At 41.9% G+C, this 27,964-nt stretch overlaps 1 protein-coding gene across 2 annotated transcripts; it reads left to right on the forward strand.

Annotated features, from left to right (window-relative positions):
* Positions 1-27,916, forward strand: LOC100645711 (kinesin-related protein 4). 2 transcript variants are annotated; one of them, XM_012308671.3, is made up of 9 exons: positions 1-289; positions 3,989-4,289; positions 5,026-5,120; positions 16,914-17,020; positions 17,311-17,588; positions 18,053-18,230; positions 20,831-21,000; positions 22,450-26,015; positions 26,515-27,916. In XM_012308671.3, the coding sequence occupies exons 1-9, from the start codon at positions 243-245 to the stop codon at positions 27,686-27,688; spliced, it is 5,916 nt and encodes a 1,971-aa protein (XP_012164061.1). In that variant the 5' UTR covers positions 1-242; the 3' UTR covers positions 27,689-27,916. The 2 variants fall into 2 exon arrangements, with proteins under 2 accessions (XP_012164061.1, XP_048261781.1); XM_048405824.1 differs by lacking the exons at positions 1-289; positions 3,989-4,289; positions 5,026-5,120; positions 16,914-17,020 and adding an exon at positions 6,524-6,607.
* The last annotated feature ends 48 nt before the right edge of the window (positions 27,917-27,964 follow it).

A 27,964-nucleotide genomic window follows, 5' to 3' on the forward strand; every position in this document is an offset into this window, starting at 1 on the left:
GTACAACACGTGCACCCGGCCAGTGCACGTACAGCTCCTTTCGACTTCTCTTCTCCGTGTGCATCGTCATTCGGTCGTTTAACGTGACGGTACAAAATGTAACGTGGCCGATCTTTCGACGTTGCGTCGTCTGTTGGACGGTTTCGCTCGATCGCTCTTGCTTGGACGTACCACGGATACAAGTCACTTAACTACGATGAGAGCCAGCTGATGCTAATTATTGTTGTCCACGCGATGGCAATATGGCGAACATCAAGGTGGCAGTTCGTGTAAGACCGATCTCTGCCAGGTGAGTATTAGATCGGATTAATCGCATGATGAGAAGAAATATTAGAAAATATTTGTAACTGTAATTGAAGTTAATCACAGATTCGAACAGACTGGATCTGCATGCGACAGAGTGAAGCGTTTTTGAAAATCGAACGAAACTGTAAGGTAGGAAGGTGCTTTGACTAATGAAAAATATTAGCTGAAAATTCTACGTTGCGAGTTGCTTTTGCCACTAAACTCATTTCTGTTGGTAAGTTGTAAATGTATTTTAAGGAATAGGCGAAAAAATCGACGGAAGCCACGTTCTCTCTTTCCCCATGTTCCCGATATGCACATGTTTCTTTGGAACTTAAGGTCAAGGTTTACTGCTTTCTTATACACCGCAATTTCATTTTTGTAAATTCAATTTTCTTTCGTTCCACGGTTTTACGAGGAGCGTTTGGTAATGGACAGGCGTCTGTTTGGAAGGAAAACAGAAACACGCGTCTCGGCAATAATTACATATTTCGAGACGGCCGTAGCGAGAAACGAACGGGGACAGAAATCTGGAGGCAGATTTATAGGGATACGCGGTGCGCCTTTGAGTCGCTACTTATGAACTCGTTTCTATACTTAGAAGACGAGGCCAGAACGCGAAAGTAAGACAAACTAACAATTGCTCTCGGCTAGGAAACGTAATAAGCTTGGCCGAAGAGAATGAAATTAGGGTCATTGACAAACTATTGTAAATATATTTTTAAAAGCTTCTGAACTTATTTATTTTTCGACCATCCAGAATAAATAAATAAATTAACATGCTATTATAATGGCAGAGATTTAAAGTTAACGATATTGTGATTAACTCTATCATAGTCTTCGAATTTTTATGTCCCAATTCTGTTATCGAATTAAACATTTTTAATGTTTTATAAGAAAAAGCGACGAATTGTACAGGTTAACAAGGGCTCTTATGTATTCTTCTCAAATTTATTTAAAACATGATTAGGTCGAAAATGATCGAGAAGACGTAGTTTAAAATGTATGAAGAATGTAGATTAAAAAGAAGCTCCTCGATAATTCAACATAGAACCGAATAAAGTATAATAAAGCTTCCACCTTTGCAACGAGTAAGACCACTGCGAAGAGTGTCGTCGCTGGGTTTATTTAAAGCAGCAAATTTTCTAAGGAAGCCTTTGCCGATCCGGGGGATGTTCTCGCGATAAAGGATCGACCGATCCGTGGAGTGACGTACGAGCAGCACGATACGCCGATGACACACGGCCAGACAGTTTAACGACTTGAAACAGGAATAGCGAGAGAGGAAGAGAGGAGCATCCGTTCGAGAATAACACTTGAAACGGCGCCTTCTCGCAACGGAAGAGGACCAAGAGGATAATAACAAGCGAACTGCTGCTATTCGCGTACGCTGCCTTGGTTCATTCAAGATCTCCTCTCTACATCGAGGTTTCCTTGGACCGAGCCATATGTGTTCTTGGACGCTTTTTGCGTTGATCAGAACGAGTAACGGTCCTCCCTTGAACGTGTACGCTTGTACGCTTCATTCAGAGCTGTTTGGTCGGCCATTTTGTTCGACGATGAAAGGGCTATCCACGAACGGATGGATCGGCGGGTTGGATCTCTGTCACGAGCTTCCTGCGAATCGACGATTGATGGACTTGATCGATGCGAATGTGAAGTGGCCCTGTATTGAACCGAGTTGAATAGAGTTCCGGAATTATTGACTGGATCGATCATACGATTGTCGAGGATCGAATATTTTTTATTTGTTCGGAATTGATTTGTTTATTGAGTTTGTGTAGGAAAAACATACGATTAGGTTCGTTTTAATTGTAAGGTGAAAGTAGTGAAACAAAAGTAGAATTCTGCGGAGGTTTCTTATAGAACTGTGCAAAAGCATTTGATGAAGGAGTTAGTTTACTAATTTTCAATATTTTTGTAAAATTTATTCACGTTAAGTTTTAATTTGTTTAATTTGATGATAATTTAAAATGTGTAGATAATTTAAGTCACGTAGAGACTTACTGAAAAATCACGGCAACAGTTCGTACCTACTTCATTCGTAGCTACAAAGATCGCACAGGATCTAGATAGATCAATTTCGGCGGAACAAAGCTGGAAATCATTTCTGATCTTCACGAATAACTCGTACGAGCTAAAGCGTTTTACCGAACAGGTAGTAGGTATTAATTTCGCAAAAACGCGGATACGGGGCACGAAATCGTGACGATTAGAGAGCAAACAGGGCCATGATAGGATCACGCAAGGACCGGGGTTAAAGTACCTTTAACTTTACTGCTTTCTCTGCTCGAATGCGTCACACGCACGCGAGATATCCACGTGTGTACAATCGTCGCTCTTCCAGTAGATTCAAAATTAAAACAGTGTTACACTGATTAATCCAGTGATACACAGGACTGCATACTGTATTCCGTTGTTAAATAACTTTATCGACAATTTCCACATTGATTGATTATTACGAGGAAAGTTCAGAGGCCACAAAGTCATAAAAAAAATCTCAACCAGGAAAAGATAACAAGGTGTGTATATTAAGGAAGGTTCTACTCTAATAAAGAAATCTAAAGAAAAAATAAAAATAACTAAAAGAAAAGAAGAAAGACTAAAAATATAGTTGCAGTAATAAATGAAAGAACGGAAGGTTTTCGAAAAATCAACTCTTGGAATGAAAAAGGCAATGTAGAAACGTTAAAATAGAGTCTGTGAAATTAAAAAAGGTAGTGCAGAAACTCTCAAAAAATCATTTCAGAAATAAAAGAAAGTAAAGTAAAAAGGTCTAAAAATGGTGTGTTCCAGGAATAAAAACGGTACTGCAAGAACACCAAAGTTATTAATATAACTATCATGGAGGCTACTGTTACTGCTTATCTGGCGTTACGTTAAACGTTACACCACAGGACAGAAGGGAAACCAAAAACTCATTTGAACGTGGTTCGAATCGGTTGCCCTCGTATCCAGTATACCTTTGGACTGGTTGGAAATCCACGAACGAAAATCATCGATAACATTACCAGACGCGTTTTTCCGATAGATCTTCCGCAGTAGGATCTGATAATCCCGCGAGGAAGTTGCTCGAATGTCTCTGGAAATTCCGAATCTGGCCTGGAAGAACGGAAGTTTGTGACAGTTAACTTGGTGTTATCGGTTTCCCCTTCCAAGATCTTTTTCCACGAATTAGCAATCCCATCTGCTCGACCTGCCGAGCGATTCGAATGGAACTACGTCGCCGAATCGAAAAACCATTCGTGGTATAATCGGACGAGAATCGTTGTTTCGTGGCGAGGATTAAATTGCAGGAATTGCCCGATGTTGGTAAGACAGGCTGAACGATTCGTTAATGGACCGTGCTTTGATCGATCGATGACAAAATCGAGCGCCTCAAGGAAACCGGAAACGCTAATGGAAAATAGCGGAAGGATCGGACCACCGATAGGAATACGAGAGAATTTTGGAACACGTTCGAATACAAAAGCGATTCGTGTAAATGGTATATGCATCGATGAGTCGATTTCGACTCAGGGAACGCGGAAAAATGTTTTTACGAAGCACGCAGGAGAAAGAATCTTTGTGCCTCTCTGTTCGATAAAATGAATAAAAAATGAATTTGTGGCTTTTGTACAGAAGCCTACGAGTTCTTTGTCGTTTTTCATTTCTGTTTTTCGTAGCAAGCGAAGTAAAACGTGACATTTTTTCTTTCATACAGAGAGCTGAATTTAACTGGATCAGAGGTGGTTGTTCATACGGAGTCGAACGGGATTTCCTTAACAAACGTGAAGGTATCTTCGAGCAAAGCTGGAGATAGTCGCGAAAGAACACGGAAATATGGTTTCGATTACTGCTTCGATTCGTCGAATCCAGAGGCACAGGGTTTCGCGGACCAGGCAAGGATTTACCAGACGCTTGGCCAAACCGTCTTGGACGCTCTTTTCACTGGCTATAATTCCTGTCTGGTGGCGTACGGACAAAGCGCGTCAGGAAAAACCTACACCGTGATGGGAACCAAGGTATCCTACTATTTCTTGGTTTTTAAAGGATTTCATCCGCGAAGAATTATAGCATGAAAATTTTTGAACTTCATGACTTCTGAATGTGTTACATTATGTATCTATCCTATGAATCTTTTGCAAATCTTTGTGTGATATCATGTATGCCAAATCTCAAAGTCCTCAATTATTCATTATCCACAAAAATTCCCCCTCCTATAATATAGTTCAATTGAATTATTTTTGGGATAACTCGCGTCACGGCACGTTTACTCGCTTAGAATCCAAGAGGAAACGACAAATCGGCAAACGATCAAAGGGTAACGCGCATAATTCGGAACGAGGTAACGATTTCCGTGGTAGGTCAGCCTCTAATTGGCGGGAAACGGAGAGAGGCGTTCTTTTTTCCGGTTTCTCCGGCAAATTTCGACCGGTAAATTGAAACTGTTTTTGCTCGGACGGCGCTTAATTAAATTGCCCTGTGGCTCCGTAGCCGATCGCGGCTACATTATAGGAGGGACGAGGAGAGGGACAACGACCGAGCGATTTTTTTAAAAGCGAAGCACGTGTTGCGGTTATACGTCGAGCACGTTCAGTTTCAATTATGGGAACGGAGTCGTTCGATCGCTCCGGGACATTTCGATGACCGATAGAGTTAACGATACGTAATTTTTCCGTGCGATTTCTGTGCATTCGTTTTTGAGAAACGGAACAAAGAGCACAACGGTTAACGACGTTTCCATTTTTTCGTCCGTAGGAAGATCCTGGACTCACGCCGCGTCTCTGCGAAGGAATTTTCGCTAGGATCGAGGAGGAAAGGAAAAACGAGAGGAACTATGGTGTTTCTGTCAGGTAACCAGAATGGAAGATAACTCGTTTTATCTCTTCCGAGTGATAGGACGAAAACATGATAAGTACATTTATGTTGATTTTTTGTTTTTAATATCACTTTATGATTAAATTTGTCAGATTCGAAGATGTAAAAGAGTCATCTTCTAAAAATGGCTGGTAGGTTGACAAAGGATCTTATTTCATCTGCCAATTTGAAAGAAAACAATTTTATAATATTTAATCTCTTGTTGAAAGCGATAAATCCTATAAATATTCACATTCATATATTCGTTTGTATCACGTTAAATATTCTACGATCCAATTACTCGGCTTACGGAGCAAACACGTGAATTTTACTCGAAGCCAACTGAACGTAGATGCGAAGCAGCGTGGCGATAACGCGCATCCGGATTGATAAGTGTGGGAATCTTGCCATTCGCGGCGTCTTTTCGCGAAACGAGGCGCATCGACGAGCTATACGCCAATAGACGATCAAGACATTGGCGGTTGTCGGTCAAGGTCCAGCTGTCGGGTCAATTTTCTTCGTCATTTTCGCACGATAAAGTTGTTTCGTATCGATGATCGTCTTAATTTCCATTCGCCTCTTCCCAGTCAAATCAATGATTAGATGGATTGACAAGTTGAAAATGTAATCCCTCTGTTGTGCGTTCGCATTCCAGCGATTATAGGGTTTCAAGAATCCATTCCTAAATCGTTATCGACGAGCGCTTCTGTCGTGCTATGTCGTACTATACTGGAATGAAAAGTTTATCGTCCCCTTCGTTATACTTTTTTTCCTTGGCCTCCAGTTTGCCGAAGCAACCGGCGTTGGTTAATTGAAAATGGTAATCGCAGGTCTTTCCGTTTAGGAAGAGGTAAAGTTGGGAAGAGGAATCTTTGATTTTAAATAACACTAGCCGAGATCTGACTTTATCTTGAACTGTGGAATCGTTTTCTTCGAACACTGTTGCAACAGGATAAGTTCTAGTTCTGAGGAAACTCTTAATAGAATCTGTTCTGGAGATAATAGCTTCCACCTTATGCAATTGATTCTCCTTTTGACCTTTTTGTTAGATTGTAACTGTTATCTTGCTATGTATTTTAATGCGTCATTATCAATGTTGTCACTATCTGTTAATTTCTTTTCGCTTTACAAGATAGATTTTGGTATGAAACATCGAACTGTTAAAGAAATCCTTTTCGATGGTTTTATATTGTAAAAATGAAAGAGTCATCGAATAACTGGAAATTTAGGTGTCGCTAGACAAAATTGTCTTTAATCAGTTAACAGACATCGAAGTAAAGAGGTCGCGTCCAGTAGCTGTGAAAATACGTCGACGGGATGGCTAGGGGTGGTTTGACGCCGTTGGAAGGGGGCAGGTAAACGTGTAAGTCGAGTTTAGGAGTCGTGAGGTTCGCGAGCGCCGTGTTGGCCTGGATGTGTCTTGTAAGCTCAGTGCCCCGTGACTCGCAATCGTAGGCGGACGTATAAGCATTGCTCTACCTGGGTAAGAATCTTTTCCTTTGCAGAGCACCGTTCCAATATTCGTTCGCACTTTCATCCCATGACAACATTTCGCTCGCTGATCAATTTAACTTCTTCAGTTTTGCCCAAGTATCGTACGATAAATAGGGGAAGAACGTAGGAATTCAATAGTGTTTTGGTTATTGAAATTTTTAGAAGGATTCTTTCGACAATATTCAAATTACTATCCTCTAAAGTTCTATTTCCATCATTTTATTAACTTTCTTTTTACATTAACTATATATTATTTATAATATGTTATTTAAATATCCTGCATTAACTTAAGATACCTTAAAGTAAGAAGCGGAAGACTTCTAAAGAAATAGACACGTTCCATGTGTACAAATTTTCCCTCGTTACAGATCCACCCCCGATCTTCGATTCACACTTTCCCTCGTAAACACCGCTTTATTCCTGTATTAAACGTTCGCCGGATTGCCTTGAGCTTGGTGTAAAAATAAAAAGCAGAGGAGCTTCGTTGCGCTGGAACACTCGTAAAAATTGTATTTACCGTTCACGAGAAATATCGATTGCCATTTCCTCTGTGTTTCTTTTTTTGTTTCTCTTTTCGTTCTGTTTTTCCTCCTCTCTATCTCTTTTTGGTCGTTTCATCGGTGAACGAAGGAAAACGCACGGTTGCCGCGTACCAGTCGTTCCACGCAAGTTTTATCGGCACTTTGAAATTCGTACATGTAACCGAAACGAGGATGGATCCGCGGAAAATTGTTCCATTGCTCGTGGTTTTTTGGACCGTGTAAAACCAACTGCAAGACCACCATAAAATTCCCCTTGGAAACACGTTGCTCCGAATTTAACGTGTCTTCGTAAATCACTTTGTCGTTGTCCCATTTCTTGCTTGATACCGAATCTTGTCGATAATATTATTTATTACGAAGTGATAAATAAAAATAATAAACGAATTACCGTGATATAAAGTAATTGTTGTATAATGGAAATCTTTGAAATTATTGACAAATAACTGTCGTCAGACGGTTCTGACATTCTCCGAGGACAACGTCGTGTTCGAATAGATCTGCATTTGTAACTCGAGCACTTTTCAGGGGAAAATCGTCTTTCCGGGGGAATAGAGAACGACGAAGGAAAGCTCCACGACAGCAACGTATCTGTTCGTTGTATTTCTCTGCATGGATTTTTTCGCTCACGTGCACGAAGAATCGCGAGAAAGTTCGCTTGATGTATTGCCGGATAAGCGAATCGGTCAGCTCGAGCGGCGTTTCCTCTTTTGGGCCGCCTCTCTGTCAGTTTGCGACGTAAAATCGTTAAGTGGGTCGACGAAGAAAGTTCCGTATCTACGTGTTCCCTTTTGAACCGTGAATGAAATTCGTGACAACTCTGTGTGCCGACCATTGAAGGATAATTCTACGTCCCTAAAATGTTTTGAATTACATATTCCGAGCTATGTCGTTTTTATATTTCCACCAAACGTTTTAACTACTGTATATTTACGAGTTATTGTATCGTGGGCTACTACTGCACACAAGTACATAATTACGTTGTTACGTAACTATTAAAATTTGCATCCCTAAAAAGTCGATGACAATTCGTCGAGTTTTACACTGACACCATTTTATTTTCAAATTAAATAAATATTTTTCTTCGAAAGATCCTACGTCGATCAACATCGACGACCGATTCTTTCCCGCGCAGCGCAAGCTAAAAAGGAAGTGCCGTCTCCGGAAGCATTCCAAAGAAACAACATTTTTTATCATTGAGGAGTGTCTTTAAGCTGTTCATCATCTATAACTGGCATCGTGAATCATTCTTTGTTCCGTATTGACCGGTCGGGAAAAAGAAACGACAGATTTACGCACGTCCAGTAGAATCGGCCGGCATCCCCGCGACCGAATACTATAAATCCGCGTTTATACGATCACCGGCAGTTATTAAAAGTGCCACGGAAATTCGTTGCTCGCCTAGGCAAAAATATGCGTTGTGTCGCGACTGTTCCGGTTGTTACGATTTGGTACGATAAAGCTACCGACATCGTCCATTCATGTTTCCTTGCCGTGAGTCGAACCGAAAATACAGCCTCGTCATGACGGATTTAGGGATGGGAATTTTTCAAAACGTTAACACACTCACCGATCCGCCATTCTCATTCTTTGTGTTTATCCTGGTAGTGCTAATGGTGGCGCCTTCTGAAAAATATTTCGCGCACCCTTTAAATTAAAGCGCATCTAAAAGCTCGCAAGGGCTGCGTTCGCGTAAAAAATTCGCGCTAATGGACTGACTCATAAAATATACATTTTTACGGGAGAGTTTTCGAACGTTCTGTGGTTTTAGGGTTCTTTACGATTAAAGGATTTACATTTGGCTATGGCGATGGGTCTGTACGTGAAGAATTTGATAGACCGAGCCGTGAAAGATTCGTATACGTATAAATATTTTCTTTCAAGCTTTTAATCTTTATGGGGCTTCGGTCTTGATTTTCTACATTTATTTCGTTCTCGTGAGATAAAGTAGTAAGAAATAGGAAGTTGGAAGTAAAGAGAGGATTCGTGTCGAATTCAAGGCTGTCCGTATCATCGAATATTAGCAACGATGTCTTGGTATATCACGGCTTCGTAATCTCGTGAACTCGAACGATAAAACGCGATGACATTCTATCTTCTATTCGTTCATATTCGTGCATCAGACTCGAAAGTTCGCGTTGTACGCAACGCGTATAACAAAATGGCTGAATTTTGCCATGTAACTTGGCCGCCCAAACGATAAACCAAAAATTAATCTCTAATTTACGATATTCAAATCGGAGAAACGTTTCCGCGCTTTCCATTGTTGGCGATATTAATACGTTTTCTGCTAAACTCCACCCTCTTTTGATCCATTTAACGTTCAAGATTCAATATACCCAAGTTCATCGCTTTCAGTTCAAAGTACCATCACTTTGTCTCATAAAAGTTTCCTCTTTTTTCGTCGTCGCTTTTCGCAAGAGGATGGGCGACTTCCCGGTCAAAGCGGTTGCCGTTTTCGAGTCGCGACTGTCCATTAAAACGCGAGCTTCTCTGACGCAATTAAAGCCAATCTCGCGTTGCTTAATAACGCGAATAATAGAATGTTGCCGCTTTTACGCTCGAAACTGAGCCATTCGCCTGGGAAGGACAGTCGTTCTGCGAGCTTCCTTGGCTCCTTACGTGACTAACTTCTCGCCCAGTGAATCATTTTCAACTGTGCTGCACTTGGAAAACGGGCTTTTTACGATTGCACGCTGCTGCGTGTCGCGAATTACTCCGTGAACGTCGAGAACGGTGTATAAACGAATTTACGAGCTTCCTGTGGCTGTCTTAATTCTCTCTTATGCATCTGAAACACAAAAGAACGAGACTTTGTGCGTTACGGTAACGTTTACACGGACTATCGCAATGACGGCTGTAAAAGCTACAAGGAAAAGAATAAGTGTCGCCGATAACGACGGTATGACCAAGTTTTGGAAATATTTTTCAAAAGGTGACGACCATGATGAAGCAGAACGTAAAAGTTTATATCGGTAAAGAGATAAAAATGAAAATAATATAGGAAAAAGTTTATGAGAAAGAAGTTCAAAGTGTAGGGGAGTAGAGAACAAGTAAGAAAAATTAGGAAGAAATGGGGAGAAAATAGAGACGATGGAGAAAGAGAGAAAGGAACAGAACGATGGAGAAAAGGAAGTTTGTCGATAGCCTGGTGAACCAGGGAACTAAAATGAATCACAAGCACGGGAAGTGCAGGACGATAGGAAAATAAACTGCATTGGCAGAAAAACTAAAAGGGGAACCACAGTAAGCAGAATTAGCAGAGATCAGATTGTTACCGGGTAGAATCAAGAAAGAGACGTACGCAAGCTCGAATATTCATAATGCGAACATGAAGTTTCGCGTGTTTCTATTCACGTGTTCTGTTTCTATAGAGAATATAGGAAAATCCCGGAAAAGTAGAAAACTTGTAAAGTTTCTCTAAAGCAGAGGAAGTGACTTTGAGCATTACCTTACACCGTTACTCAACGCAGAAGGAAAGAAACGAAAGAAACTCCTCAAGTTCCATAAATCTCAGCTTGCATAACAGTTATTTGGTCTATTGACTGGTAAAAAAATGGCTGATAGAGGAAAGTTGGCTATAACAATGGGCTTAAAGAACATCAGCCTTCTGGCAGTCGGGATAAAGAGGAAAGCACGAAACATTTATTCATTAATCAGCGGGCAAAAGCCAGTCGGCGAAAAGGAACGCGTCGGCTGATCAACCGATTTTTCGCGAATATTTCCGCGAATATTTCTGCGGATATCTCCGCGAATATCTCCGCGAATATCTCTGCGAATATTTCCACGATTGTTTCGTGCGATCGGCTTCCACGTTGCGCGTCTAATAAACACGCAGGGAATATGCACGCGCCCCCGGATCGATATTCAGGTTTTGTTGTGCAATTAATTATACCTATTAGCGAATCGTACTCTCGTCAATAAACGCGCCAGCACGATCCCGGGCATAATTTAATTTACGATCTAACAACGATCCCACCCTGTTACAATTGACACGTTCCGGTAATAAACGCGGTACTGGTTAATGTCGCGCGAAAATTGTCGCACTTTCACGCACAATCGTTAATTCACGCGTGATTTCCTCGACTCAGGGTGAATTCGCGATAAGGGGAAATTCGGTCGGTCCGTGTCCATAATATGCTTCTTTTTGCTCCGTGTATCAACTTCTTCTTTTGGAAGGATTTTCAAAATGTCGACGAACGGGTTAAGGTTAATTTGAAACCGACGACATACTAAGTGCGTCACTTATGTTCTTCTCCGATACGAACTAACGATAGATTTATAATAAAATCAGGGGAGGTGAGTGTTTCACTTATAGAAATATAAAATTTAAAGAACTTGAAATGTTTATACGATATAAACATTTATTAACATAAACTATCGTTTGGTCTTTAATGGTTTAATTTCATTATGAGAAGAAATAGTTGCACTTCTCCAAATAGATTTCATTCACGTTCGAACGTTAAAATATTGGACGAAAAGGTAGAGCTGTAACATATACATAAAGTTCATATGGCTGAGTCAAAGAGAAGCTGGGGGTCGGAAATCAAAGTATCGGCTACATCGCCGTTTACGCGACATTTTCATTTTCGCCAATTATCAGGCGGCCGGGCAATCAATTTGCACGGTGAACGTTCGTTCGCCGGCCCCATGGTGATACGGCCGTACAGAAATGTTCCGACGGCCGGTGTGCTGGATGATTCGTTGGCCGTCAATTGATCAGGAACCATCGTCATTAGGCATCGGGCGTTTAACGTGATTAAGTCGCCGAATTCGTACGCGATAGCATGCCGTGCCGCTCTTCCCATCCGCAATGAAACGGTAACCGATCAAAAGCTCCGCATTACTTATGGCTGATTGATCGATAGAACACTCTCCCTCCTCTCTGTTTCACCCCGCCGCTCGCTACCGCTTCTCTCTCTTTCTCTCTCTCTCTCTTTCTCATATCTACGTCGTCTGTTCCTTACTCTTTCCCGTTTCCCGTGCCCCCTGCAAGCCTCGCGAAAGCTTTAATTCGACTACGACCACACTCTCGATTCCCAGTCATTACGATCTCGGTCTGGATCGCAAATTCAATTCGACCTGCATTTCGCAGTTTCTGTTTGTCGACCGGTTGCGTCGTTTCGCCGTTTTACGCCCACCTGCTGCAGAGTGTTAGTTATGTCCGGTTTAAAAGCTATCGTAAACCGTGTACACATGGAATCTTCTTAGCTCTGAATTGTCGTAACACCCCTAGTGGCTGGAGCAGAGTAAACTAGGACTTTGGCGGAGGAGCTGTACTAAAACATTCTGCACTGTAACATTTTTCCCTTGGACTGTAGCAAAGTTGTTGAGACGTACCTAATCTCGTTCTTAGAAGATTTGATTTTAAGATACGATGTACAGAGGCTATAAAATGTATTTGAGCGTCTTTTTATCAGGCTCCACATTTCATTTTCGTAGTATCAAATTTTGGTAATCGTATGAAAGTATTACCGAATCGTTCGAAAATTACACTATTTTTGAAAGTAAAATTCATCGATTGATTCAGTAGAATCTCAAGATTGTGCATAATTGTGGTATTGCAAAAGTTTACTACCAGTCTTGGAAAATATTTAGGAAAATATCAAGTTCCCAGGGAACGGTGCTCGGCGAACCTTCTTATCCTCGTTGGGATGGAAAATTGCAACAGCTCGCGGATTTCTGAGCTCTCACGCTGATTCGCGGTCGTGCTCCCAGTGACCCAGTAATCGAGGGTCGATATTCACCGGAGCGGGTGTCTAACGGTGTCTAATGTTACAAGGAATCGCGTGAACGCCGCCGCGTGTGTCTCCGTTCGAATTGGAGGCTTTCGCGCAACCGAGGGTGGTGTGGGTCGACGACTCGTTAAACGTCGCGTGATTACGAAGAATCTGTGGATCCCGGCCGATGAAGCAATCAGTCGGTTGAATTTAAAGAAACGTTATCCAGGGGAATTCCTTCGACCGACTGGATTCTTCCGAATTATTCGAATTTGAAATTCAAAAAAGAACTCGTTGAGCAAGGAGTGCCAAAAGATCGAGTCCAGTATGGCTATATATGATATTTAAAAGTCAGAGCTCGGTCTTTGCATCGAGTCGGCATCGAAGAAAGGAGCATTTCCTCAATTAGACGGGACTTTGTTTTACATTACGACTAATCAACATATTCATTGTTTTATTAAAATCTTAGAGTCTAGAGATAGTCATAGTCTGGAGAGAAATCTTGCTATATTCTTGACATTGCACGAATAGATAGAAGATGGATCGATTCTTATTTCGACATCATTTGCCAGCGTAATATCCGGCAAACACGAGAGCTAGCTTTCGTTTCCTCTGCACCCGCCGACACCAGTGAAAACGAGAGCCACTCGACAACTTTAAAGCCTCTGACGAACGACTTCCTCAGGTTTTCACCTGAATTTCGTTAATTAACACAAATCAATTGATCCTTTCTGTTTGCTTCGAGATTTACAATTATCAGAATCGATTTCTTTTAGTAAACATAATTGGATGATATGAATTGTCGTTAATTTATATAATTTATTAGATTAAAAGCGTACGTGTTGTTTGTACGTATGTTAATATCGTTCATTGGTATTTTAATTACTCTGAAAGAATGAAAAAGGATAAGCTTCTCAGCGAATTGTTTTTTGAATCAGCTTCGCTCTTTGATTTCGCTTTTTCTCAGTGGAGATTAGAATACTCTCGGACACGAGTAAATTTAGTACGACTAGATCTGAGTCATCCGCGCGTAATTCTAAAACAGAAAAGCTGATGCACGATTTGACCTATTGTACCTGGACGAAAGTTTCTAATGTTTCCGGAAGGCCAAAAAATGGCACAAACTTTTCGATAGAAAAATCCCCAAATTCTCGTAAAATGTATTTACCGCTTTTCTTTATAAATAAAGAATCTCTGTCGATCTTTCCTTCGACTCAATTTACACGTTTCTCTTCTCTTTCTTTCTTTTTTTCTGATTTTCTGTTAAACATATTGACTCGTCAACAGCGTGTTTAACTAGAATTATTTCGTAGATAAACGTGTCTGGAGAAAAACAGAATGCAACAGATCACGGGTTAAACGTTGAACGGACAAAGGTAGCCGGTTATCTTGGCGAAACTTTAAATAGCTTTTTCGCTCGGCTCCGCGGGAGTCGACGACGCCGATAAAAACAACCGAGTTTCGCGAAGCTACTGGTTTACTCTTTTAAGGGCCGAGCCAGTTTTCTTCTTATTGGCTCGCCCCTGCGAATTTCGAGATCGTAAATGCAAATAACTTACAATCGGAGCATTCGATCGTTATTCGAAAATCGAATTTACAGCTGTGTTCCTTCGCTACGATAATCTTATTCTACAAAACTTTCTTTCGAAGCATGAAATAAAGGATCACGAACAAGAAAATTACTCTGTTATTCCGACTACGAAACACAGAACGAATAATTGTCGTGGAAAAATTACTTGTTAATCGAGTAGTCTTTTAATAAAAATGATTATATCATATTCATCCTTAAAGATGAAATATTTCTACCCAAAAACAAAAACTCTAAGGCTGTATCTATTCGAACCAAGAAACGAAACTAAATAGGTAACTACACGAGTACACGGTCCGTGTGACCCAAGCACGATCGTGTGAACCGTGAAAGTTAGGAGAAGATCCCGGTAAATTTAGATGCACCTCTTCGTTCTTGTTGCTCCTCGTCGTTTCTCATCTTGCACGCGTGCGAACCAGCGCAAAAGGCTTAGGTGGAACGGTTTTTGAGGTCAAGGAAAGCAGCGTGAACAGGCTGATTCTAGGAGTCCGTTCGATTTTCTAATTTCCGGAAGCGTGTTGGTCAGCCACGCCATGGCGGCTCGTGAACTCATTCATACGGTGAACGATGGGCCACGGTTATTCACGGGTATTCCAAGCATTCCTGAATACTTGCAGTGGCTAGAAGTCAGACCACCGACGACCCTATTTACTTGGAGTCCAATTCCACGCCCGGTCCGTGGTCTACGGATGGGATACGTGACGTCAAAAGAGCCGAATCCTTTAGGTCAGCTCAACGATGAGAATTTCAGACGGTTCCGCAGGAAATTCGAAACAGTTTCAATTTTTCAACGCCTGTTCCGCTGATTTTCCGACCTGCAAGCTTTGATTAGTCGACGAACGATGTCGGGATCCTGTGAAACCGTGTTTCAACTCTTTCTAACAGAAATATTTTCATCGGTGCTTGTTCTTGCTCTTTGAACAGTGACCGCTTTACACGTGGAACTTTCGTATCGACATTTTACGTTTATTCGATGTGTTAATCATGATGCAGATATTTTCAAGAGCCGTGGAAAATAGATGCACGCTTTTCTGCTGTTCAACGATTTGTTGCAAATACAATTAAACTGCATGTGGCCAATTAAAATGCAGATATCCGAGGATAACTTTAGCGATTCGAGATCACGTAGAGCTGTCGAGTTTCGGAGGTTGGATTGCTTGACGCGAGAGTTTAAGTGAAATAGTCCAACACCGTATTACTTTAATCCTGAAATACTTCAATTCTTCCTCTATCATTCAAATCTTGAGAAATTAAGAAAATCAGAAAATACACACATGTGTACAAAGTATCCTGTCGAAAAACTAAGCAAGAGTGAAAAGATACAAAAGGTGTGGGACGAGATCCATGAGTGGAAAGTGTTTCTGAAACTCCGATCGCTGTTAAGCGGATTTACGATGGCACGTGCGGACGTTTCACGAGCACAGTGGAGCAGATAATGACGTTAAGAGGATCCGGGAGCTTGCGGTGGCCTGACTGCGAGCACCGTTCGGACGAAAAGTATGCGTCGTGCTGGCTGTGCATCCGATAAATTTGCCCGACCTTGCTGGGGTCCCCAGCGGATTTTCTTGCGCGCCTACAATTCGAAATCGTACTGTTTAGATGGTCGTTGAATATTCACGTGTCCAGTTTAGTGAATCGTATTATCAAGCGTGTTACGTGGAGTTTATCTCTTTGATATTCGGCGTGTGTCGCGTGCGGTCACTCCCGATTACACCAGCCACTGGTTACTTGTTGAATATCTATGGCTAATGCGATACGCTGTTGTCGACGATATGGAATTATTTATTGGTTAACCGCGACAGCTCTTTTCATGGATTTTCGTGTTGGACGGAGCAAGGTAAACGTGACACGTTGTTTGCTATACATCACTGGAATTGTTATTATATATTCTGCTGATAGACGACAAAGTAGACTCCATCAATTTGCTATTGTGGTTCTGAATGAAGAGGAGAAAGAAGGGGAGAAAGAAGGAGAGATGAGGATGTATGAATGAAGGAGAAGAAAAGGAAGATGTGTTTCGTGCTAGAGCTGCTAGTGGACTCATCAATAAAGTAGCACACCAGGCTCTTAAACGTCGGGTAGTAAAGGTTAGGTCAGAAGAGCTATTTGTATGGAGGGGATTGTTGGACGAGGACTTTGGAAAATTCTCTTGGTGTGAATTGTTTTGGTAGAGAGTTTAGAAGCTATTATCCTATTGTCTATACGTTTAAAATATATATAGCTGGTAGGCTTAGGTTTACGATATAGATATCTTTTAAAGATGGCGTTGCAGTTGGTATTTTAGAGATGTTTCAGACTGGAATGTTGATTTGGAAGGGTGAATGTGTAAAATCGTCGCAAATCGATCGGATTCAACGTCGAGGGCGAATCCATCAGCGGCGTCCTGAAATGAATGCAATCAATCAAACGCGATAGTTGGAGCGTAACGCTGGCTGAATTCTGTTTCAGTTACTTGGAGATATATAACGAGAAGGTGAGGGATCTTTTGAAGCCGTCCTCAAGCACGAGCGGATTGAGAGTTCGCGAGCATCCTCGACTCGGCCCTTATGTTCAAGGTACCGCCAATCGAACATTCAGTTCGCTTCGAAATCCTACAACTTCGATGATTGTTATCTAAAATAATTGTTGTCACGGAGATTTCCTGCCACTTGACTCGTTTCTTCAGCATTTGACAATAACCTTTTCTAAGGATATTTATTACTGTCAATTTTATATAATTCAAGTTTTCAATTTCTAACATTTTTCTCTTCGAATGTATGAAACTCCTTATCACCTGCTCATCTATCCATTCTTTCGTCTTTCAAGTTTCCAAATTTGTAATTCTTCTCAATGTTTTCCATAACAGGACTGACCCATCACGCGGTTCGCACGCTGGGGTCGTTGATGTCCTATGTGGAGGAGGGAACGAAAGCCCGGAAGACAGCATCGACGTTGCAAAATCCTAGTAGCAGTCGCAGCCACGCTCTGTTGACGATCGCCGTTGCAGAGGAATCGCAGTGTGTCGGTAACAGCGTCTGTTCGAGGAAGAAAGAGATCTCGCCACGCGGTGGTAGCAAATTACGGTTGGTCGATCTGGCGGGCAGCGAGAGCGCGGCCACGTGCAGCGGCGTACATCGACTGAAAGTGAGTCACTTCCTAAAAATAATATCGTTGGCGCGAACGAACGAACCGATCGATAGAGCTTTTTGAGCAGGTAGAAATCGGAAAGCTACATGATCGGGATTTCCCTTTCGGATGATTCGATCGTATAGGATGCTTTTATCTTCGACGAATCGGAATTCGATGAATTGAAATGTGGAAAAAGAATCGAATCGTTGAAATAATCTATTTTTTGTTCAGATGGATTCAGGCAATTTAAAATCACTTTACCAGTGTAAATCTGTTATTTACTTTACTTGAAATATACTCCCGAATTCCTATGCTCATCCTCGTTAATCAAGTCGTGTGAGTTTAAGTACATAAGTCCAATAAGTGATCAATCTGAACGAAGCTTTACGTAATCAAGATACAGTTCTAGTGGTTTCATCCGACTGATCGTATGAGCAAGAACGAAATAAAAAAGCAGTGCGTGACACGTGTCTTTGCAGGAGGGCGCGAATATAAACAAGAGTCTAGTGGCTCTAGGGAACGTAATATCAGCCCTTGCGGAGAGAGGCACGACCGGAAGTGGTTCGGGCAGGAGGTTCATCCCTTATAGAGATTCTTCGCTTACTTGGCTGTTGAAGGACGCACTTGGCGGAAATGCCACTACCATTATGCTCGCCAGTAAGTGTCTTCCCTTTGATCTTCCCTTCTTCTGCTCTCACTTTTCCTCACCCTCCCGATATCCATAGCCTTCGAGGTGTCCCTCCTTATATCTCTTTTCCTCTTACTTCTGCTTCATTCTTCCCCTCGTTCGTTCGTATTTATTTTTATTAGACGCCTCTTCCGTTGTGTATCCAGTTAAACGATGATTTACACGTTGAACGAACAGCTTTCTTTCCACTTTGATTCGTCGCTAATCCGTTTATACCGTTCGTTCCAGATTCGCTCCTCCAGATTTCGTCCCGTTCTATTCGAAACGCAGTTACTGCTCCATTTCACTCCTGTTCCCGAGGCCCGGTCGTACCAGGATCGCGATATTTAATTTGGGAAGACGACTCAGCTTCCAGGACGCGACAAAAAAAAAAAAAGAGAAAAAAAAAAAAATATTGGCCGACGCTCTCCATCCTCTCCTTATCTTCTCAGTCTCCGTTACCACCCACTCACCCAGTCCTTTCCCACCCTTGTCACTACTTAACTCCAGCTTTCCATAAATTCCAGTTAATTGCCAGAGGAGAATTATTATCGCGAGCCTCTGATTCATGAAATTATCCCGGCGATACCGGAGTCCGGACTCGGCCCGGATGGTAATTGGTTTAAATGCTTTTCCAGGCGAGCTAAGGCGCGGAGATTAAAATTCGATAACCGGCGCGAAAGCGTACTGACGGGAATCGGTAAATACGAAATCCTTTAAGCTTGTCAAAGTCGCAGTTCCGCACTGCTCTTTGAACGTTTCACTCCTGTTGGCTGACGTTGAAATGTCCACTCGATGGAACGAAATGCAACAATTTTAGCGCGTAGATTACTCGTAGATAGACCTATACTATTAAGCTGTCCCAAAAGTTTCTATCGTTTTACGAGGAAATAATAAATGTATAACATTTTTTGTTTTATATCATTCTATCGAATTATTATATATTATATATTTCTACTCGTAATAATAGAACAAAATGGATCATGCATAATTCAATAAATTAATATAAAATAAAATATATTGTGCACCTATTATTTCCTTATATTATAAAACGAAAGAAACGTTTGGGACAACCTAATACTTGCATACATATTATCACGGCACACTTTCACCAGTTACGATCAGTTTTTTGTTTAAAAGAAAGTCAGCGATAAGTCTTTTTCGGTAGTGGCTGGTAGCAACGAAAGTCGGTATTTTTGTTGAAAAACGAAGTTTCGATAGTAACTCTTGTAAATAGGTCGACCGTAAGTCTTGTAGAATTTGAGTCTTGTAGTTAAATGTGGCATGTAGAGAAATTACGGTACAGAATGGGAAACTCTTTTTTGCGTGGCCATCCGTACAAAGGGTGAGTTGTACATTAGGACAGACCGAGTCCTTTGTAAATCCGACCACAGATCTGGAACGTAGAATAAAATATTCGTTGACCGCGTGCAGCCTGGAAAAAGAGCGCAGATCTCTTGATTTATTTTATAACAAAATACTTTACTGATCGAATGGAATCGGAAGAGCGCGACTATTGCCTCGTCATGGATCAACTCTTTATCTCGTCAAACAGTTTCGAGATTCGGTTCTACCCAATTGAAAAATATTTTTGTTTCGCAATTTTCAGTTTATCGACATGGAAAAATTTCTTTTTTTTTTTGATATTCATACATGACAAGTGCACTGACGGTTGAACCTGAAAAATACCGATCCCCCTGCTTGTCCGGTCATTGTTTCGCTCTACCACGATTTTCGACCCGCCCTCCGCTAAAGCAACATTTTACTCTTTCTCTTTTCGGTTAAACGGGCAAATGAGAATTTATCTGGTGAAACAATAACGGTGATCATCTCTTCTTCGAATTATTCCAATATTTCCGGATGACTGGAAATTCATCTAATGCATCCAACGTGGTATATAATCGCTGGAATCCAGATGGAAAAACGATCGACTAATTAGCACGGTCGGCTCGATACCACCTAAACGGAAGAATCGGCAAATATTCGTAGGCCGGCCGCGATGCGTATAATTAATCGTGGCGAAATATTCCAAACCGATGATCATCGACGTCCAATTGAATTGCTAATAGCATTCGGGGCTTATTATCGTGTCGATGGTGGAGGGGAGAAGGACGTTTAATATTCAGTGTCTGCATTAATGGTTGACCGCGGATATAGTATACGATAGACGTTCGAACGGGCCCTTTTTCTCCCATGACACCTGATCGAATTTAAAATTCCGTTGAAACGTGACGTTTTTCATTTCGCGCAAGACCTGCCTCGAATGATGGAAAACGGAGGAAAATTTGCCTACCTCTTTTTTCGAGGGCGTCGCTTTGCGTTTCAGACCAACGGCTAAAACAAATTTATTCGATCGATTCCACCCTGAAATTCGATTAATCGTTGTTGCAACGGATTGGAAGATAAGGGAAAACAATTTTTGATGAAATTTTACCTCGTGGGATTAGTCGCTGCGATTAATTATAAGGGAAAAATAGCGAGGTATTATACGGTGGCAAATCAAAAAGTCGACGGTAGATGAATGAACACGTACGCGATGGTGTACAGGTGTTGATTACAGCGAGCTTTATCTTCTGTGCTTGGTTTTTAGCGATCTCGCCAGCAAGCGGAAGTTACAACGAGACCGCGCACACGCTGCGATTCGCGCAGAGAGCTCAAAGCGTGGTCAATCGGCCGGTGGTCAACGAGGATCCCGTGGCGAGAATCATCCGCGAGTTGAGAGCTGAGGTGGCCCGATTAAAGTCTTTATTGTTAGAAAAGGCAAGTCGAATTTATAACGTACGATAAATGAAAAATTGCGAGGTGATTTGAAAGATTCGAATACATATTGGAGACGCATTTTTCTTGGAATCATTTTGTTTATAGCCATAGAATATTTTGAGAAAAGTTTGATGGAGGAAAGATTGGACATCCTGACGGTGAATTTTTCAAAGCACTCTCACGCATCTCGTAGTTGATCGTACATCTGAAAATTCATCGGAACTGATTTTCTATTTTGATGACATTTGTCCACGTTATATATGTAGATGAGATAATAGAGATAAATGCGAACTGTATGAAAGAAATTTCCATTTCCATCGATCATACGAGCGAACAATTTTCCCCAAATTGACTTCGGAATTCAATCGTTTCTCGGTAGATCGACGATGCCGTTTCTCCACATTATACCGGTATGTGTGTTCATAAACAAACGGCAATAACAGTATTTTTCGTGGCATGAATATTAATAGGAACCGGAACAAATAGAAAAATAAATTCACAGTTACCGAAGACGAGGAGAGGAAGGGGATAAAATCAGTGGAGGGGGCGAGGGGATCGGGGTTTTATTTATAACCGAAATCGATTCGCCATTACGGGAAATCTCGCGTTGCCCAGGAGTCCAGGATCTGGTTCACGAAGCAATGAGGATAAATCGACCAAGTTTATTATCGAGCCCCAAAGCGAACATAAACTCGTATCGTCGAATCGTCATTACGCAAATGAAATGCATGAATCGTTTATTTGATACTCATTGACCGGTCGCCCGATCCTTCCTGTGGATTGGTCGAACGATTGCTGATAAAATACAGTTCGCAGGTGCGTGCGTTTAACGAGTGATCCGCATTTCCATTTCGCCTATCCGGCATGAGTAGATTTTACAATATCCTTCGATCATGCTATGCGTTATGTAATCGGTCATTAATTAGCCTCATCGAATTTCCCTCGGTCGTTATGATCGCCGTTATTCCTGCCAGTCATCGATTTTCCCCGATTCGTTTCGGACACGTAATTATCTTAATCAATCCCTCGCGCGTGCTTTCGTGGTAACAGTTTCAAAATGACACCTGACAATCATATATTATTCTGGGGACAGGAATTTCCTCTGATTGTTTATTGGATCTGATTGAGAGTGATTGCGATTTATTGAATTATACCTATGTATGTGGAAGAACCGAGTGCTTAAGAATAGAATATGCGAATGAAAGGTATTTGGCAATTGTGGGTTTTCAATGCACGTTGTTCATTGTTACGAGAGCAAGAATTTTCTGTCTGCTTGCTTATTGCGAGTGAGTTTCAAATTCCAGGGATTTATGTGTTTACGCACTTGAATGTAAGTATGCGTGCTTGAATATAAAAGAGAGAAGCGCATGGGCACTGAAAGATTTGGATGAACGTCGTTGCCTAACATTCCAACGTTATATTTTCGTCGTAAAAAATCATATTTTACAGAACGCAGAAGCAGCTACGAACGCGTTGTGTTGTTGCCAGAAGAATCGACCAAACTGCAATACGAATACAGATCGATCATCAAAAGAAGCCGAGGCAGAATCAACTGAACGATCCACCCGGCGAAATTCGGGAGAAAAATCCCAAGAGGAGAAAGCAATAGTAGCTGGATCGAGGATAGAAGAAGAAAAAAGACCGAAGAGCGTCGTTTCAGTTCGAAGATCCAATTCCAGCGACAGCGTTACCACGTACGAGGTCGGTTCGTCCAAAAAGAAATTCGGTTCACTAGAATTTTTGGCGACGAGCGATCGCTTCAACCGAGCAAAGGTGACGGAGTTGAACGACGAAGAAGACGAAGTGAGCGAGATCCACGAGTCCGTGTTCGTCGACATCCCCACATTGGTTGCGGTTTTGATCAAGCCGGATAACAATCTGCAAGAATCCTCGGTTCAGATCGAGGAGATTTGTTCGGACGAGGTTGTGGAAGAAGAATCGATCGATGTGGATTTCGAGGCGGCTAACGACGATCACGAAGCGTTCGGCGAGTTTGAAAAACTGGACAGTATCGATCACGATGATAGAAGCAGCTCTGTGAACTCGTGTCACACTTTTGGGGACATCGAAGCGGAGGCTTATCAAAATTCCGAAAGTCATCAAGTAAAATCAGCTTCCAAACCTAAGCAAAGGCCGAAGTTTCGTAAGCAGGACTCGGTACACGTGTTTCCAACTTCTGTTCTTTCCAATCTACACACGTTGAAGAAATTTGGTTCGGTGGAGGCGATCCAGAAGAATAGAGATCCTGTATTCTCGTTGGAAAGATCTCATACAAATTTAGAGAAACGTTGTACGGTTCCTGATAGGGTGAAGAAGTTAAACAATATCCGGGAGATCGATGATCAGAAGATATCGAATAGAGGTAACTGGTCTAAAGAACAGCTTCAACGAAAAGGTAGCAACGATTCGGATAAGAGTCTAAAAGAATCCAACAACCAACCTGGATCGAAGATAAAAAACTACGCGAGGAAGCCTAGTTTGGAGAACCTGAAGAGAAAGACTAGCAAGGATAGCAGTTCGAGTAGTTCGAAAGACGAACAGATTCTGATTTCGAGTCTGGCTCGAGATAAACTATTGCGTAGAAAGAATTCGTTAGACCAAGAGCCTTCCATCAGGAACCACACGCCTATTCAAAGAGTCAAACGCGCTGAAATCGTGGCGGCAGTTACGGAGAGACTGTACTCGAGTAGAAAAAACGTGGAGGATGTTCCAGGGATGCGATCTCCTCCAGACACGGGCGAGGTAAAGTCTATGGCCAAGTTGAAGCTGCAGGAGATCTCGAGGAAGATGCTGGGTAAACGTAGACGAGTCTGCGTTGACACTCAGACGGACTGCTCGAGGACTATTCGTATGAAGGACACTGCGTCTCTTACAGAAACGCCACGGATAGTCTGCCAGGATGTTGCAGTTCTAACAGATGATCACCAAGACTGCGAATACGTTTTGAGTCAAAAGACACCTGTTTTGAGAGTGAAAGAGACTGCTACTTCGACGGAGAAACCTAAGACGAACATTGTCAGATGTAAAGACGTGGGAAGTTTGGCGAACGATCTCGAAGAATACGATTACGAAATTCACTCCCCGCGCAATGACTCTGGAATTCTTTCGGACGACACTCAAAATTACGCGGAGAGCAATTTAAGTAGCACAGAGGTGTCTGATCTATGTCAAGAAGCAGACAGAAGAGTGGCATACGCAGAAAGTTCGACGAATACGAGTATGTTCTCTTCTTGTCGTAGCTTTGCGGTACAGACACCGCGATCGGAAATCTTTGGTCAATCATTACCACAGAACAAAGCTCCTGCCTGCGCAAGACGATGTTGCAACTCCATCAAAGATTCTCAAAGTCATTCATCGATTAATAATTCTGAAAAAAGTGTAATTTCTATTTCACTACCGGATACCATCAACATTACCATCGAAACCATGAATACCGTAGATTCTAGGATCGCTGTACCGGACAACGAGGCATCGCAACAAAATGAGAAACGTTCTACGAAGGATGAGGAAGCTCAAACCAACGAATGGAACGATCTTCGTAACGAGATCTTCTGTTCGAAGGATCAGACCACATCGACGCCTAGCCAAACCGATAGCAGGGTATTCCGAATCGAGAACATCTTTCAGGACCCTAACAACGCGGCCAAGTATTCGAGAACAGATCCGAATCGAATGCAGGGGACGAGGATAAGGAATTCCATTACTTTCAGGAATTCCCTAGGGACATCGTACGTGCCCCAATCGAAGAAGCACGAGCCCTCTCCGAGAGAAGTTCAGGCTGAAGGATTTATCAGGGATGGATTAATCACGGAGGCGTTTATCAACCGGAAGCGCAGTTTTAATTTGGAAAGAACACCTAGTTCGGCCGTTTACCAGGATCCTTGGAGGAACTGGCAAGTTCCTATGTCCTTGGTTAACACGATCCATCCGATAGATTCTTCGAAGGGTTTGGGAGTTATCCCATCTTCTTGGCAACCGGAAGTCAGCGAAATTCCACTGGTCGAACAAAGTTTGTCGCATAGAAACTACGTTGAGGAATCACAGGTGGATTTTGAGATGGATAACATCGAAGAGATCTCGAAGATGAAGCCTTCTTCTTGTAATATTAAATTAAATAATAATATGGATCACGAACATGGTTTTTCAGATGATAGTTTGGACTATAATGAGAGTAACGTATGTAGCGAGTCGATGATACTGAAAGGCGAACAGATGCTTGAACAGCGTGAGAATTTTTGTCCACCTGACGTAGTAGCGCATACTAAAAAAGATTGTTCAAAATCTATCGAAGAGAAGAACGAATCTATTAACGATTTCGAAGACAATCAAGTGGAATTCCCTAAGAAGAATCTTACAGAGTCAACAGAAGCTATTAATATACACGATTACAAATTTTTGATCTTGGGTAGGCCTTGTTATAACTATGAAGAAACCAATGACGAATCTAATATTTACTTGAATCATGCGAAAAGTTCGGGGAAGAAGAAAGTATCCTTTTCCAACCCCAACGTCCTCGAAAAGAAGTTAACTTGTGAACCATCAGGAGCCTTGAAGTCTATCATTAAAAAGAGGATGAAGAAAAACATGTCCGAAGTTCTAAACTCGGTACATTCTTCCAACGACGAAACTGACGATTCTCAACAAGAGGAAAGGATCAATTTAACCTTGGAAAGCGAACGGAAAGGTGAGTCTGCGAGTTCAGAAGAAGACAAAGAAGATCAGGATTCGGTGAAATTCGAGGGAAATTCGAAGCAGAACCGCAAGAAGGTCAAGTTCTCCGTGGAAGAATCATCGGAGAACACGTGCAGTGAGTCGGACAGCTACGAGAATGTGGAGGAGGAGGAGGAGGATGAGGAGGAGGACGATGACGACGACGACAACGACGAGACAGAAAAGATCCTGCTCGATCGTGCGGGCAGGAACGTTCTCGAAGAGTATCTGAGCGAGGCGGTGACCTTCATGCGAAATCTGAACTCTATCAGCGAGTACGTGAACGGGACGAGCATGCTCGAGAGGTGAGGAACAATCGCGAAGGGAAACATTCTCGGCCCCGAGTCTTTGATAGGTCGAGAGTCTTCTCGAGAACTTCTGACGGTGCTTTAGATCCTCTCTTGATTCTGCTGGTTTCGATTTTTAGATTAAAGAACCTGCAGCGATTGTTTTTATAGGATTGCGTGGGTAGATTATTTATAAAATATATTTTTATTTCATTAGGTTTATTAATTAGATACCAGTGATAGAGCTCTGATTTAATAAAGAAACATTGTATCTTTATCTACATTTAGATCGAATTCTGTTTAGTTTCAGTTCTTTAGATGGGATATTATAAAATGCAAATTATGTATCATATTTCAATATTATTGTATAATTTGACATTAATGGAAATATTATTTAATTATGGAAATATGGAAGTATCATTAATACAAATTATACATGATATTTCAATGTTATATTATACAGTCTAAAGTTAATGGAAATATTCTAAATAAATAAATCGATCAATTCTTTTTCAAGAAATCCCTTGTCATGGACATCTGTGGGTTGTGGGCGAGGTGGACAACGAGGTGGTCGTCGACGGAGCTGTCTCTCCTCCTGGAATCGCGATTACTCGGAATTCGTAGGTCGTAAGGTCAATTCAAAGAACGACGATGATACAATGATGTGCACGGATTCTTACGAGAGGTGTATGAAGGGCATCCAGAGGTTGGAGGACTGCATTCGGAGAGTCGACAAGCACAACGAGCTGCTTAGGAAAAAATATGGCATTAATTGCGAATCTGCTGGCGCTAGACTGGATCTAGCGAGTCCTAGCACAGAGCCTCGCGCGTCGAAGACGAACGATGATTTCGAGATTCTTCGTGAAACGGAAAGTCCATTGGAAAGGGGTTCCAGTGTTGTAGAACAGAAAGAAGAAGACGATTTGGAGAAGAAAATCTTCAATCAGTTGATGAATGTCGCCAATTCCATCCGTTACGGAAATTCTAATAAACTTCAATCTCGTTTACTCGCTTCATCCGAATCTAACTCGAGGAGTCCCAGCTGTGGCTCGAAATTTCGTGAGAAATATCGTTACGCTATGAAAGAACCATTCTGCAGGGATGTTAAAGGAAATTTCAGTTTGGAAGAGACTTCGGACGATCGCAAAGATCTCACCACGTACGAAATAACGGGGAATCTATCCGTTGAAAAGACTTGTCCCGCCGAACAGAAGAACGATGACTTGGACTCTATTATGGAAGAAGATTTCTTATCTCTGAGAAGATTTAATCGTTCCTCTTGGTCAACTGATTTAGATCGTCCAACATTTAGGACAGATAGACAGGACGACTCGAGCAAGTACAGTTTTCTTTCGAAATACAAAGTAAACGATTCAAGGACCTCTGATACCACTGACTCTTTGGGGAAAATGTACAATATAAGGGGAAGCTTCCCCAAGCAACGAGTGTTGACCGACAGCGCGCGGAAAAGATTTCAAGAAACGGACGATTATTCGCGAAGAACCAGGGACGGATGTTGCAGGGTGTGCGCGTGTTCGAAAGATCACTCGGATATCGAGAGTACGCCCGGCGAAATCATGCATCTCAGGGATAAATTGAAATATCCCGGAAGTCCCAGGGCAAGATTTCTGGAGCTTCTTCGGGAGAGGCGGCGAATAGTCGAGTGCAGCCGTGGCACGAGTGCCTCTTGAACGTGCCTTCCCTAGTCGTCCCTTTTCAACTGTAAAATGTATTTTTCTATTGTAACGCGTCGTCACAATGTCGACGACGACGTCCTCTTTGTAAATAATAGATTTCAGAACCTTTTGTAACGTTTGTCACCGCACCCACGACGAAATTTAACTTATTTATCTTCTGAGTATTCTATTAAGATCGTGTAATTCGCCCCTGTTCGTAATATTAAATTACTTTCTTTATGATTCTTCTTCTATTCTCCTGTGGTAAGCCAAAGATTAAGATAGTGATTC

This window comes from Bombus terrestris, chromosome 5 (genome assembly GCF_910591885.1).
Source record: "Bombus terrestris chromosome 5, iyBomTerr1.2, whole genome shotgun sequence".
Classification (NCBI taxonomy): domain Eukaryota; kingdom Metazoa; phylum Arthropoda; class Insecta; order Hymenoptera; family Apidae; genus Bombus; species Bombus terrestris.